The sequence below is a fragment of the Neltuma alba genome, unplaced genomic scaffold (assembly GCF_004799145.2).
Source record: "Neltuma alba isolate B1F8T4 unplaced genomic scaffold, ASM479914v2 tig00010221_pilon, whole genome shotgun sequence".
NCBI lineage: Eukaryota > Viridiplantae > Streptophyta > Magnoliopsida > Fabales > Fabaceae > Neltuma > Neltuma alba.
This window is the reverse complement of record NW_021635153.1, coordinates 13,564-30,472: the sequence shown is the minus strand read 5'-3', so window position 1 is coordinate 30,472 and position 16,909 is coordinate 13,564. Positions and strand designations below refer to the sequence as shown.

At 30.7% G+C, this 16,909-nt stretch overlaps 2 protein-coding genes across 2 annotated transcripts; both read right to left on the bottom strand.

Annotated features, from left to right (window-relative positions):
- Positions 1–750: 750 nt before the first annotated feature.
- On the bottom strand, positions 751–2,601 carry LOC114754866 (ervatamin-B-like). Its single transcript, XM_028943705.1, has 4 exons — positions 2,136–2,601; positions 1,553–1,782; positions 1,328–1,462; positions 751–1,139 (listed from the first exon to the last, which is right to left on the bottom strand). The coding sequence occupies exons 1-4, from the start codon at positions 2,599–2,601 to the stop codon at positions 918–920; spliced, it is 1,053 nt and encodes a 350-aa protein (XP_028799538.1). The 3' UTR covers positions 751–917.
- An 11,192-nt stretch (positions 2,602–13,793) lies between these two features.
- On the bottom strand, positions 13,794–16,363 carry LOC114754865 (cysteine proteinase COT44-like). Its single transcript, XM_028943704.1, has 4 exons — positions 16,352–16,363; positions 15,788–15,997; positions 14,583–14,726; positions 13,794–14,111 (listed from the first exon to the last, which is right to left on the bottom strand). Exons 1-4 carry the CDS (start codon positions 16,361–16,363, stop codon positions 13,890–13,892), a joined length of 588 nt encoding a protein of 195 aa, XP_028799537.1. The 3' UTR covers positions 13,794–13,889.
- Between the last annotated feature and the right edge of the window lie 546 nt (positions 16,364–16,909).

Genomic DNA, 16,909 nt, shown 5'->3' with positions numbered 1-16,909 from the left:
ATGAATATTTGTACCTATTTTAACTAAATTACATTATTTTAATTACTACCAGTCTGACCATAGTTTGATCCCGATCTAACCCATTAACTCTTGAACTATTATGCAGACCGATTTAGTGCTTGGTCCCCTTTTTTTGTTCCTTGAGAGAAAATGAGGGAGGAAAGAAGATCAGAAGGAAAAAAAAGAAAGAAAAGTGAGTTTTTTCTTGTTTGGAAAGAAGGTGAAAAAAAAATGAAAGAAAAGTTGGAGAAAAAATGGGGTTTCAGACCCGTCCCATTTTCTCTCCAACCTTTTTCTCCATGTGTGAAGAGAAAATAAAGTGAAAACTCATTTTACCTTCATGCCCTCCATCTTTTATTTTTATATATTATATTTTTAACATTTATTAATAATGTTAAATAATGTATTAATTATTTATTTTCTTTTGCAATATCTAATTTCAAAATTTTATTCACTTTTTATTTTGTTTACCTTGAAAAAAATATTTTTCTCTAAATTATATGGTTTCAAAATGTAGTAACATGAAAATATATATGAGGACTAGTAAGACAGTTCACTATAACAAATATGACATGTTTTTCTAAAATACCTATATATAAAATCAAGTTATACATAAGTTTATAAATTAGGTAAATTAATTTGATGAAAAATAATAAATAAGAAAAACAAAATAAACTGAGATATTATAACTAACTCATATATTAGACACTGAATGTAGTATACAGTTTGTTTTTCACACGATCACTAATTTGGTACAGGAGTCCGTGGATTGAGCAAGTCCACGTACGTGCAAAGATTTTTACTATGGTAATAATTCTTGACTTCTTATTTAAGATTTATAATGGCCATGAGTTCATAACAACTTGGAATCAGAAGTTTACTATAGATATGCTAGTGAGCGCTCTGGTCTCCATAATCTAGATGGTGGGAAAGGAAGCCCAGGAATTAATAGCACACACTCCATTTGGCCAATTTTTATTCCTCTCTATCAGGAAGTATCCATTCTTTCCCCAGTCTTTTCCCCATGAATTCTTGACAATCCAATAATCTTTTCCATCTTTTGAACCATATCCAACAATCAAAACCGCGTGGTTTGTATAAGTTGAACGCCTCTTACAATTCCCTCCATCGAAAATTCCCTAACAACATAGAAATAGGAGTAGTTAAAAGATATACCACATTATCATAACGTTATGCGGTACTTTTCAAAAAGCTTGAATGTACACACAACTTTTTGGAGATACAAATTAAAGAAAGATTTTATATATACTTGAAAACCCCAAAAGATTAATTCAACAAAATAATAAAGTAAGATAAAGAGCCTTACATCCTCATAGAATTGAAGATATGTTGCATCGAACGCCACGGTAATTGGGTGCTTAGCAGTGGCACATAAAAGAGCACCATCTGATTTAGGTACTTTTGCATAGCTATTAATTTTCACGACTCTGCCTCCATTTTGCTTAACAAACACATATAAGAAACCTCAAATTAGACAATATAGAAGATAGCATTGTTATAGTTTGAGAGAGAGAGAGAGAGAGAAACAAACCTTAACTTTGCAAACACCATCCCGAGCTCTATAAGGATAATTAGCTTCTTCAGTAATGCCACCATTTTTTATGACCCATTCAAAGGCACTTTCGGTATATCCACCTGAACAACCATCGCTTGCAGAGTCACAATCTACGAGTTCTTGTTCTGAAAGGGAAACAAGTTTTCCTGTGCCTATTGCATTTATTGATTCAATAGCTCCAACGGTTCCAAATGCCCAGCAACTTCCTATGAACCATGAAAAAATTAATCCATTAGTCCACTGAGGTTCCAGAAACTTTTGACTAATATGCGCGTACGATGTAAATGACAGTAATATGCGTGTACTATGTATGCCTCAAGTGTAAAGATTCGGTTGTGGATATGTTTAATTCTAGTGGGCGCAATGCTTTAATCCTCGCTGAAGAGGGAGGTTAACATATATAGGTCCTCAACTCATGTACTACTGCAAAATTTTTGGGTAAATCACTCACTAGAACGTTGTTTTGTTCTCTTATAATCATTAATTCTTTGATTAATAAGATGATTTTATACCATTATTGTTTGCATTGCGCCAATTAATTTGAATAGAAGCAACTTACCACATTGCTCTTGGTCTTTAACTGGAGTCACCACTCCTTTCTGTCTCCAATCCACAGAAGCAGGTGGTGCGCAATATTTCTTCTGCACATAACCGGACGTCGCGGCGGCGGCAGAGTCGTTGGTGGTCGGTGTCGGTAGCTGACGGAGGTACACTTTCCTGAACTCATCAGGACTCATATCAGCAAACTTGTTGAGTCCCAAACGATACCCAGATCTCTTGGAATTCGTCTCAGCAATGTACTTGAGATTCTTTCGAAATATCTGGTATCTGGTTTCAGTTGTTTCAGAGTTTGGGTATTTTTTCCCATGCTCCTTCATCCACTGTCGGAATATTCCAAATTCTTGTTCTCCTTTTGAAGGGAGAACGGATTCTTCAGTGCGAAATCCTGAAGAGAGATACATGAGAATGGAACAAAAGATCAAGAGATGAAGGAACAGTGTTTTAGAAGAAATGGAGAGAGCCATGCTTGTTTTGGAGTTTCCGATACCGAGAGATGAAACTTCAAATAAGCTTGCATGGAAGTGAGACCAGCGATGTGGTATTTATAGCGTGATTCATGTTTTTTTTTTTTTAACAAATAGCGTGATTCATGTTAGGTGTGAAGGAAAAAGACGAAATATATATGCCTTTGTATTTCATGTAAATATATCTTCCCAGCAACACCATAGAATTTATTTTGGGTTAGTCACAATGGTAGTTATTATAATTCAATCAAATTTTGATTTTGATCCATGCAGGTTCAAATCATTGGTCTTGGTTCTTATAATTTTATAAAGATTTTGTTCTGAATTCAAAATCACAATAATAATATTAACCCATTTATTTTTGATCGGAATGATTCATATTTTGACCATATATTTTATATTGATAATTTCAGCCCACTTATGCTGAGGCTTGGGAAAAGTGAATTTTGCGACGCGAGAATATTGAAGGCTCGACGACATTGGGGGCTCCAAATTTGAAGTTTGTTTTTGTTCCTCCCTTCACTATCTTCTTGTTCTTCCTCACTAGCTAAACTCTTATTTTTAGGATTATCTTAGACTCCTGTATATATTGAACACGTATTTCCCCTTATATTTATTATTCAGGATATGATCACGTTGATTTTATTTCATAATGGTTCTAGTCTAGCTATTAGCCACCTATTAGTTCTTGCGTTCACTTAATGGATGCTTAAGAAATTTGAGGAACTTAACGTATGTTTAGATGGGGAGAAAATAATACCAGGAGGAAAAACTCTCAAAATTAGTTATTTTTGACAATTTTTGAAAGTTTCCCTTCCTAGTATTTCATCCTCCTATTTTAGTTTTCCGCTCCATCCAAACACAGCCTCGGAGTCAAACCATGTGGGAATTTGAATAATCATATTCTTGGGCAGACTTTAGCATTATTGATTAACATAATCCATCACATTGACGAGAAGAATAGACTAATGGAATCGTGCATAGTCGACATCTCATTATTGTGTTTAGACTATCATGTGTTGACAGATAAGAATAACTGTGTCGTCCATATAATATCAGTCTTTATTAATATCGCGTTTGGTTAGTTGAATCATAGGAAAATGCAATGTAGTGATGTTTACATTTTTTTCCTTTGACCGGATGTTTACATAATTTTATGGGGCATACCATTATGAAAAGGTGATGCATGTGTATAAAAATATTTGATTAGATTACAGAGAACGTGTGGATAAATAGAAATAATAAATTAAAAGATAAAATTATCCTCTATATGCACATCTATTATGAATTAAAATTGTATGTGTATTATATTAAATAATTAAGCAGAAGTGTCTTTTGCATTTGATTACAAGAGGTCTCTATCTCTATTTATATGTCTCAACAATGTAATTTAAGGTAATTAAGCAGCATCACAAAATTAGGATTACATGTAATCCCTGTCATGGAATCAATCCAAACAGAAATAATCATTTAGAGCCAGTCTAAAGCGTGACCCCCTTTAAAGTAGTTGTTTAAAAAACTTGTCTATATATGTATTTTGACTTATTCTCTATTATTCTTTTTAGAAGAAAAAATAACTAGGTTATCAAAATTACAGAGTTAGTTAAAATTAAAATACAACTTATCATTCACACACACAAAAATTACAACTTATCTTTAAAAAAAAATGCAACCTGAGAGAAAGTGAGTGACTGAAAGAGAATGAGCAAATATTAGGTCCCGCTTGGTAGCATGGAAACGGAAATGGAACCCAATTCCATGCTTTGAGCTTGTTTGGCAGAATGGAATTCCATTCTCATATCTATCAAAACAAATGGAAATGGCTTCCATGTTGAGATCCCAAGATTTCTAATTTCATATTTCAGTTTACGTTCTCAGCCTCTACCTCTCTCCTTCCTGTCATGCCATACCATCTCCCTCTCCCTCGTCCTTCAGCTACCGGCGAGATCTCCTGGCGACTTATGCTCTCAAATGCGATGATGATTATGAATGTGACATTTCCATGAATCTCCAACTTCATATTCTTCGTAGATCCATCTTCACTTTATTCTCCGATTCCGTCTTCTTCCACTTCTTAAATTTTGGGGGGTATTTTAGAATTTACACATTTTAAATATATATACAGATTAAAAATTAAATTAGATTTTCATACTAACACCAAACATGATTTTAATCACTATTTCTGTATTTATTTTCATTTCCATGTCCATCTTCCTATTCATTTAATTTCCATCAAACTCAATTCCAATCTACCAAAGGGGTTGCAAGTATGATAATTAATATACTGAATCTAATCAATAATTAATGAGGACAAAAATAAAAAATGATACTAAAACATTTAAACAGACTATTCATGTCCTTTATAAGCAAAATAGACCATGTCTAAAAATAATTCTTATATATAAGACGGGACAGGGGGATAATAAACAACAATTAACTTGCAGTTAATGGTTATTAATAAACTGGGTTTTATGTACCACATAATAAATTATGGCATGAAATTCCTTATGAAGACACTAACCAATGAAAGAAGTCTCTAGCCCTATTTGTCATCGACATTGAAATCAATTATAAACATATTTCACGTAAATCAAAACAAAACTTCTCTCACATACTTATTTCGTATTCCGTAAATCATGACTGAAAAATTATTTATAAATTATTCCAAATAGCTCTATTGTCTCCTTGGGGGGGGGGGGGACACACGCCACTATTATTGCTTAATGCATTGGCCCCCAAAAAGCAAATGAATAAAGAAAGGAAGACTTCAACTCAAGTGCTCTTAAAATAACTTTATCAGAGAAGAGGCTTGTGGGGTCCACATGTCGTGCAAAGCGTGTGTATATGTTTGTACGGGAAAATTTTAATATAAGGTCCCCTTGCCTGATATTCTCTTTAATTATATACGCTGGGATATCTTTTGGTAGGAATAATTTATAATTAATTAATAGGAATGGAAATATTTTAGGTAAAATAAGAGAAAAAATAAATTAAAATTTTATAAATATGATTAAATTCAACCTCTTGACTAGTTTTTATATTAATGACCAAATTTAGTTGTTTTATCTCATTTTTAATCATGTTTCTCTAGATTTTTCTTTTTGCTATCAATAACCATAAAGACTTATTAAAAATTAAATAAAATTATAAGGACTAAATAAAAAGGAAAAATAACTGTAAGGACTTAATTAAAATCAAGTGAAATTATAAGGTTTTGATCATTAAAAAAAGAAGAAAAAACCATGAGCACTTTAGAAACCAGATGAAATTAATAAATTGCTCCTTCCAAGTTCCAATCATATACACATATATATACTGAATTGGGTTTTAAAAAGATAAAAAGAAAACTAGATGTTTTTCAAACTATGAAATTCCCTAATTAACCCTGTTGCCTTCCCGTTTGATTTATGAAATTTTTTTCAAATAGGAATTTAAAGTTTCAACTGCCTGGCCTGTAGATAGTCTTAATTAAAATATTAATCTAAAAAGATTATTTTAAAATATATATTTAAATGAAAATATAATTTTGAAAGTAAACAGAGATACAGACACTTATATGGGTATGTGGAAGATAGCATTGAAAATGGAGATAGTGTGGTGGGTTGGATAGCATTGAAAATATAGAAAAATTCTTGGCATTTTTAAGAACACTCCACAGCCAACCAAGTTTGACCAACACACGAGCTCCAACAATGTAGAACCCGCAATTATGTTTTGGTTGATTAGTATAGTCAACCCAAGTTTATTGGCATTTGAGTTGGATGAGATGTGTGAGGACTGGGGAGAAACACTCATGGGAAGAAAGCAGATAGAATTTGCACCATATCTTACCTCAAAACATTAAAGATTCAAATTTATATTACTTCTACTTCTTAATATATTACCTAATTAACTAATTTGGAAAGATTAAGAAAATTAAAAAAATTACTTAAAAGTATTTCTATTTAATATTTTTCTCCAAACTAATTTGTCTAACTTATAAATTAATATATAATCTGATAATATATATAAATATTACCTCATGTCCTAAATATAAGAGTTAGTTGCCTAATTTGAGTACATTAAAAAAATAAGTTAAACTAGTTATTTGTAATAAATAGGTGTTAATTTTCCTAAAATATCTTTGCTGATCAAGTTTATTAGCTAGAACTACTATTATTAAAAGGATTATTTTGAAAAAAATGAATAAATATGAGAAATAAAGTGAATTGGGGTTTTATATTTAGAACCAAAATAAAAATTAAACAAGTTCACATATTAAGGCCCGGAGATAGTATTTCAGAAAGATCTTGTAACATATGCTATAATTAAACAATCTTGTAACCTCCTTAATTTTCTCAAATTAGTCAACTAAATAGTATATTAAGGATCAGAAGTAGTATTTAAGTAGGCAATCTCACTCTATTATATACCTATTATCAAATCTAATTCATCATATTTTACCAAAAAAAAAAAATCTAATTCATCATATATGAAATTTTCTACATTAACTCAAGTCTTTGTTACATTAACATCCTTATAAGGAAAATGCATATCCGAAAGGAAAAATTCCCAAATATGTATATATATATATATATATATCTCTTAAATTTCATAATCTCAAATGAGGAATCATTACAAAAAAAAATGCAATTAGTGACGAAATTTTTATTTAGCGACGGAATCAATGACAAATTAGCGACAAAATCACATTAATTCTTCCGTTACTAAGTGGATTAATGATGGAATTTGAATTTTGTTGCTAATTAGCGATGAAATTTTTTCGTCACTAGTTACTGATGGAAATTTTTCATTGCTAATTCGTTGCTAATCGGTGATAGAAATTTTCCGTCACAAATCAGCGAAGCAAAGATTCTGTTGCTAATCTGATTTTTTAAAACAATATAAATGCCACGTGGCACCTCCACTAGCCATCACCTCATCGTTGTTGATGATTACTGGCTATCTCCACGTGTCGCTACCACATCACCTCCATCACCCCATGTCACTACCACCTCACCTTCACGTGTCGCTACCACCTCACCTCCACCTGCCACGTGTTGCCATAATTTCTTGTCAAAGTGACTTCTCTATGGCTCAAACTAAGGACTTCATTTGTATGCACTCAAGGTTTTATCAGTTAAGTTGTAATAAACCTGTTGACTTATTACACAAAATTAAATATATATAATATTCTTTTACACAAATAATTATATAGACACACATATATATTTTATTAAAAAAAATTATATGATAATTTTAATCATAACTATTTTTATGACAAAATAATTTTTAAATATCTATTTTACTATTTATTTTGTAATTTTTTATTTTTAAAAAATATTTTTAATTTAATATTAATTTCCAATGACACTAATTTTGAATTTTAAATCGTAAATAATTTTTTCATAAATATATTTTTTAAATTTAATTTTTCAGTTAACATTGATAACATATATAATTTAATTATATATCTATTAGATTACATTATATTATGTTTATGTGTTTTATATATTTAATGAAAATTATTTATAATTAGTAAAAAAAAACCTTGTTATTCAAAAAATAACTATTATAATAAAATCTAATAAATTATTCTATAAAAGAAATTTTAATGATTTGAATAGATTATGATAAACAACATTCTCCTATTTATATATGTATCCTATATAATTTATTTTCTTAAAATTTTGTGTATATATCATTTGTTTTTGCGTTGAAGACCAAAATCAATCTATATCATGGGTATTAATTATATCATGATTAAATTTTATTGTTTAATGATTAAAATTCAAAATTCACCTCAATATTAGTTTGATTTATAATCATAAATTGAGGTGTTCATATAAATTCATCTTTACTTTCTATCATATATTAGGTTTTTCAATATATTGTACATGTAATAGGATTATTTCTTTCTTATATCAATTTGTATAAGAAAGTTATTAATATTCTCATCTTATTTGTTTAATTATTATCAATAATAAAGAGAAATTGATTTTAATGAGATATAAACAATCTGAAAAATTGTCTTCCTATTCTTTAGTATGTATCTAATGATGAGATGAATGATAATAATACCTTCATTAACACTTTATAAATATATCAATTTATTTTATAATTAAAAGTATATTTAAATTATTATATTCTTAATTATGTTATTATATAAATTGTTGTACGATTATAATCTAAAATAATGAATTTAAAATTAGTGACAGAATTATGATGAAAGAGACTTAGCGACAAAATTAGTGATGAAAATTTTCACGACAAACAATTTAGCGATCGGATTAGCAATAAAAATTAGCAATGGAATTTTCTATCGCTAATTCCATTGCTGAAAATTTTATAATTACAATTAGCAATAGAAATTTTTGACTGAAAAAAATTCTGTCGTTAAATATTTACTGACGAATTTTTCATCGGATATACTCCATACCTAATCTATTACTAAATTTAGTGACAAAATTTTTATCCATAATTCATCAAAAATTAGTGACTGAATAATTTTTCATCATTAATTCCGTCAATAATAAGTTTTTTTTTGTAGTGAATTGCTACAAAACTGTGTCATTGTTTACTCATTTGCTTTTCTAATGTAGTCAATTGCTATTAAAGTATAGTAAACAAAATGGATTCCAAACTTTGAAATCCAAGGATATGTGTGTGTGTGTATTTGAATTTTTCCTATTAAAAAACACCACCTTGAAGCGCACAAGAAAACCAATTGGCTAGCTTAGATAGGCTTGCATGCTTTACTAACTCAAACAAACTCAGTTGGAATCCCTTAAATCCAAAATCTCAGTGCGAGTAGGATGAGCTGCATTACGAGGACATGATAATAAATTCAAACATGATCAAAGTTTATGGATGCATTAATTATTTCAGGAAAAGCCCACTTAAAAATTTTTCAAACCCACAATTGATGGATACATCTATTTCCAAAACCTCCACTTACGAAAGTTCGAACCTACACAATGAAGCCAAGGCCACTAATAATGAAGTAATCCCTGCATGGTCTCATATGTGAGAGGTGGGCGACGACCCTAAACTCCACTTTTTCAAAACCCCACAGGTTGATTTTAGTTTTTTATACTATTCTTATCTTTAAAAGTAAAATACTCTAACTTTCCTTATATTTTGTCTTAATTACACGGACTTCTCTTTTATTTGGAAAAGATATACTTAAGTCCAAACCATTAATTCCATTAAGAATTAATATTCTAAAATATTTTTTATTAATTAAAATTTATGTTGAAATACTTTTGATTTACTAATTTACCCCTCATAATACTAAATCCCTAAATTTTGACTAAATAAAAGATTTTCTCCTTTACCTTAATTTTATTTTTCATTGTTACAAATTGTTGTTTGTTTTATGTTTTTATCATACTGGGCCAGAAAATTAATTAATTTAGTTAATGTAAACATAAAAAAAATTGAATAGAAATTTGATTAATTCTTTAAATAAATGTATAATCAGTCAAATTAATTAAATAAGTTATAAATGTTTGCAACAATTTTTTCCAAAAAAATTAATTATAAATTTAAACGATTTATGTATTTTCTAAAATCACATAATTTATATTATATGATGAAAAAATAAGCATTTAAAATATTCTCTAGCCATTTAAAAGAAACCTTAAGTTCCAATATGTCATGAAGAATTAAAATTATATAATTCTATAATATAATCAAAATTAAAAATTTTATAAGATATTGAAAATTTTGAAAATACATGTATATAAATTATTTTTGCTATCAAAAATTATTTTTTAATAGATATAAATGTTTAAATAACGTTTTAAGAGGGATATTTTGGTCAGAATAAAAGTTTGAAAATTAAACTTTATGGTCGACTAATAGGTGAATAGATGAAAATAGAATCTTAAAAATATAAAATAGGTTTGTGTAACATACATTTTAATTTTATGGGAGGTTTATATATTTAGGTTAAAACAGAAGGGTGGTTAATATATTTTATTTTATCTTTTATAAAAACTATAAAATTTAACATGACTTTAAAATGATTATTTCCTTTTTGATAATAAAATATTGTTCATTACGTTTATGTTATTTAATATATTTTATGAGATTTTAGTCTTTTAATATGGTTAGATTTTCAAGTGGCCAAGAATATATTATATTTCCCAAAGCTTTTTCCGACTACCTTATCGACCGAAATATATATTAAAATAATATTCTTTATTCAAATGAGATTAATAGAAAAGATTTATTTTATTATGAAAAAAGAAAAAGAGCTAATTTTGCACAGAAAAGTCATCATAATAATATATAAAATGGAAGCAAAGGATAAATTTTAAAATTTACATACATTAGTAATTATTTTTCTAATAAAGATAAACTCATAATGAGTCTATCATTTGATTTCACGTGATGCGAGTGTATACATTTAATATAAGATACTACCTCCGCTTCTTAATATAAAACTTAATTGACTAATTTGAAAAAATTAAAAGAATTTAATTAAATTAATTATTTGTAATAAATCTATATTATTTTTTCTAAAATGTCCTTATTAATCATGTGTGTTTGAATTACAAATTAATAGTAACTCCGTAACATATGAAACTACTATAGGGATTATTTGAGAAAAAATGGATAAATATTGAAGACAAAGTGGATTGTAGTCTTATATTTAGAACTAAATTAAAAGTCAAACTAGCTCTTATATTAAGGATCTGAGCTAGTATTAATTGATTTTTACTCCTCAATTTCACGACTGATTGTACTTAGTTTTATATCTGGTGTGGGGATCATGGAAGTATGGTATTTATTTTATTAAATAATTGTATTTATTGTTTTGAATTACCAGTTTGCCCTTTCCCCAAAAATCGCAACCCTGCCCACAACTGCCCACCCACCTTTGCCGGAGATGACACCAGAACTCATGCTTCGGTTCTATTAAATCATTTTTCATTTTTCTTGAAGAAAATCGATGCGCATTTTTATGCAAATAAAGAACAGGAACTAAGGTGAAATTGAGACCAAAGGGAAAAATAACCAGAAAGACCAAAATTAAAAGATCTTGGTCGTCAAGGAATTAGGAAACTTAAAAACAAAAGGAAAAAAAAAAACTCTTCCCTGAAGAGTGAACGCCATCTTCATCGATGATCAAAGACCCAAGATCAATGAATCAAGAAAAGAAACCAAAAAGTCAAATCCAAAGACCCAAGATCAATGGAGTTTCAAATGACTTGGCATCACAGATCTGAGTCCTCCTCCATCATTCGCCTTCAGTCTTCATTTGAGTTGAACAAGGCTGAATACTTCTCCATTATGTCGTTCGCCTTCGTCGTCATCCTCCATCACTGTCGTCAGCCTTCGTCGTCGTCCTTCGTCAGCCTCATTTTTCTAGGGAGGGAGGGGGGAGTCATGGGTAAAATGGTAAAAGAATGGAGTTCCATAGAAGTGGAACCCAGTTCTCGGGGGGCTATGGGACCTACTTCCATCATTTTTGATGGAACTCAATTCCTCAGAGAGTTGCCTTCAGCCATACCAAACAAAAAAAATTTTGGATTCTAGTTGCACTTTCACTTCACACCTTCCCCAATTCCATGCTACTAAATGGGCATCACTTTTGTTTCCCACCTCCTCCACCCATGTCTGCGGTGGACGTGATACTGCTATCTAGAGTTTCCTCCATGACTGTGCGTGGTTGAGTTTATCATCTCTTGGTGATAGGCGGTGGTTCAGCAATGATCTTTTATTAGAAGAGTTTCTAGTTCCATTTATGTTTTGTTCTCTAGTATATTTTCATATTTTCCCTGTCATGAATGTGTCTATATATATTGTTGAAACTGAGCAGTAAACTTCATTTGTGTTGTTGAGCTAACTTTCATCTATTTGGATTTGGTATGGCTGAAGGCAACTCTCTGAGGATTATAATATGTTAATGCACTATTTCAGTTGAGTTAATTTGTATTGAGTTATTTACTATTTAGCATGTTATTATGAAATAATTCTATGAATTGTGCTTGCTCGAAAATGGGTATTGACACATATTTCATTAATTAGGATCATTAAAAGATCAGGATGTGGCATATTAATGTTAGGTGCATTCCATTAATTAGAGCTTAATTAAAAGGAAAGTGTATTAATCCAATCCTAGTTGGCACGCAAGTTTTCATTTCATTTTATAGAACTTATGTTGCCATAATCTATATTATCAGATGATGCGAACATGTTTGATGCCTTTTTTTATCATCCTTAATCTATGAAACCACAATTGGGCTTTGCTGATTTTTAAAAGCAGCGTGTATGTGTGTATGGAAATCTCATAATTTGAGCGGTAACATAAGCTCACCTAGTGATTTTGCTCCAATATATACCATGATTTATTATGAGTGAAAGTGTTTTTATTGATTTTTCTTGTAATTAACTTGCTGCATGCCTGTTTCTACCTTACATTAGACAAAGAGAAGATATCAATATATACTAATATTTAACATACTACCTCCAGTCCTTAATATAGGACCTTGTTTGACTTTTATTTTGGTCCTAAATATAAGACCCCAATCCACTTTGTCTCTAATATTTATGCATTTTTTCTAAGATAGTTCTTCTAATAATAATAGTACTAGCCAATACACTTAATTAGCAAGGATATTTTAAGAAAGACAACAACTATTTATAACAAATAACTAACTTAACTTCTTTCTTTAATCTCCTCGAATTAGTTAACTAGCTCGTACAATCAGGACCAGAGGTAGTATATCATAAAGAGAATATCGTTCTTGTTTTGGTAGGGGGAACCCTCCACATGATATATAGTGCCTTTTCTGATCCTAAATTTTTAATATGTGTCATGTGTCCATAAAATAGAAGATTGAATTCTACTATGGCGCGGAGGGGCAACAATTAAATGAGTTATTTTAGAAAAACCAATATACATTTTTCAAAAAACTAACTTAACTAATTTAATTAATATTTATAAACTATTTATTTAGCTTATATTCATTTTCAATAAAACAGAAGAATCGTTATCTGTGATTGAAACGAATTGATGTTGAGCCAACCCGCGTATATACTTGCATTACACTTTGGGGTCATGCGCAGAATACTAATCCCAATGTCATTTTGATCCGGTGGAGTCAATGTTCAATGATAGCTGTGCTAATAAATTGACTATAATTATTATAGTTGTGCTAATAAATCTAAATAACAGCAACATATTTTTACTATAGTTAATAATTCATGACTTTTTATTTAAACTTTATAATGGACTTGAGTTCATCATAATATAACACTGGGAGATTGAGTATAGATTCGCTAGCTAATGCAGAAGTCTATATGGAGGGGAAGTAAGCCTTGGTATTGATAGAACAAACTCGATTTGGTGAATCTGTATTCCTCTTCATCAAGAAGTATCCGTCCATTCCCCAATTTGCACCCCATGAATTCTTCACAATCCAATAATCTTTTCTATCTTTTGAACCATATCCAACAATCAAAACTGCATGATTTGTGTAAGTTGAATCCTTTTCGCAATCCCCTCCATCGAAAATTCCCTAGCAAAATACAATAAATTTAATTGGGAAAAAATTCAAAATCATGATTGATAATTTATAGTGGGCTTAAATTATACCCAAAAATATTTGGACGCAAATTAAAAAAAAAATTATACTACTTCCTGTTCTTAATATAAAATCTAATTGACTGAGATAAATTAAGAAAATTATTAAATTACTTTAAAATATTTATATTTGTTATTTTTCTCTAGACTAATTTGCCTCAGTCATAAATTGACATATAATCTGATGAGACACATAAGTATTTCAAAGAGATAATATAACATATATTATAATTAAATAATTTAGTAACTTCTTTGATCTCTCCACATTAGTTAACTAACTGGCTAAGACCAAAGGAAGCATATATTAGAAAGCCCCAAAAGATCAATTCAATAAAACAATCAAGTAGAATAATAAAACCAAACAAGAAACACAGACTACAGACTGGACAGAGAAAAAAAGACTTACATCCCGATAGTGTTGAAGATATGTTGCATCCAACGACACCGTAACGGGCTGCTGAGTAGCGGCACATAAGAGAGCCGCATCTGATTTAGGCACCTTTCCATAGCTATTAATTTTCACCACTCTGCTTCCATTTTGCTTAACAAACTGTTCACCAAATAACTTGACCGCAAGTGGACGGGTCGCAAGTAATATAAAAAGTATCTTTCCCTCAGAGACTAAGGCTAGATGAGTTGAAAAATCATAATTGTGTATTTGATTAGGTCAAGTGAAACAATTGTTGTAAAAGAGTTTGTGAAATGAAAGTTAAGAAAACAATGGTTTAAAGCAGTAATAAATCAAATCGACCTCGAAACAATTAAGAGACTAAGGTTATTCTTCCCTAAAGTACTTCATGAAACTGGATTAATTACTTCTCAAGTAGTGCTTTACAAAAAGTTCAGTTAGCCTGGGTTTACAGAATTGATTAAGCTTTCTCAAGTCAAAACCAAATGTTTGCAATCACGATTAAAACACAGCAATCTCTTGCACTTGTTTGAAAAGGTTGCACTTTAAAAACCAAAACCCATTTAGTCTATGCTAGGTCAACAGATACATCTCTGCTCCATCAACAAACCATCTATTTACTCAATTAAATTTCTGGACTAGCATGTTTTTACCAAAGTTCACGAATTAGTTTAACTTTCTCAAGTTAAACTAATCAATCAATCAATCCAAATGATGGCCAGACAAAAGGAAGTATTAAGCTCAAAGTAAAAACAACTGAATATTATCATTAACACTAAAGAGATAGTAAAACCCAGTCTCAATCCATACAATAGATCAAAATAACCCTAGAAAAAAGGATTTAGCTATACATATCGAGTAAAGAACTACAACTATAAGAGTATCTAGTAGTCATAGCAGAAACAAGAAGGGAAGAAGAAGGAAACCCAAAAAATTCGAGTTACAAGCTTTGAATCTCTTCTAGCTTCAAGCCCAAAGGTTCTAAGCCTCCAAAACTCCAAACCCTAGCAGAGCCAGCCTCCAAAATTGCTCCAAAAGTCGAACTCTCCAGAAAAACCGAGTATCCACCTCTATATGCCCTAATTTTTTAAGTTACAACGTAAAACGCACAGCTGCGAAAGGGCCAGGCGCCGCGGCGGATTCCTTCAAGCGCCGCAGCGCCTATTACAGAATGACTTTGAGGCTCAGGCGCCGCGGCGCACGTGACAATCGGCCGCGGCGGATTTTACCAAACAGTTTTCTCCGAGATAGCTTGGGCACCGCGGCGGATTCAGCAAGGCGCCGTGGCGAATTTCACAGAGGCGCACTCCTCCCTTTCTGTTTGATCCGCCGCGGCATTTTATCCTAGAGGCTGCAGCGGATGACTTCTTTTCAGCTTTTCTCCATTCTTTACTCTCTTCAGGCTTTGTTTCCTGCAAAATTGACTTTTAAACCTAATAAAAGAGCATTAAATCAGCTTAACTCAGTAGGAATTTTGAGAGGTTATCACACCCCCAAACTTACACTTTTGCTCGTCCTGAGTAAAACAACAAACCAGCGACTAAGTAACAAATTGCACATTAAAGATTGTAGGAACAGTTGTATCCTCATCAAATGCTCAAGAAACTATACAGGATAGGAAATTACTGAATCACCCAAAGAAACAAGTTTCATGAACTTAAAACAAACTTTCAATGATTTTGGAGTGTGAGTGTGTGTATAGAGTCAATGAGCATCTCTTAAGATATTGTTTCAGTGGAATGAGAGACTTTAGCTAACATACTAACCTTCAACCGCATCCTTTCATAAGCCTAATTTCTTCTCTCTCTCTGTCTACAACTCACCCCATATACATTTGAAATCAAAGGGACTTTTCGGCTTATAACATGGCCAAGAGGTAATGGCTTAGGAAAGAAAGGGGAAAATAGATCATACAAATACTTTGAGATAAATAGATATTCAATAATCAGAACTTACTTCAACCACTTTCATTCTCCCAAACTTGTACCACAATTATCTATATATAGACATGTATATATATATTATTTTCTTTTTTTTTCTTTTTTTTTCCTTCTTCTTTTTTGTTTTTTTTTGTTTCAAAAACACTGAAAACAAAAATTTACAGCTTAGCTCCTAGCACTTTAAATTTTCAGAATAATTGACTACCCTTGCCAACCTTTCAAAATCTCCACATTTCATCAAACCCCTTATCCTTTCAACTTCCATTTATCTCAAAGCTAGGGATTTCATGGTTTTTCTCAATTGGTTTTGGGTTAGGAAGAGGCTAGGGTTTGAAACAAAACTTGAACATATATACTCTTTTTTTTTTCTTTTTTTCAAAGCTC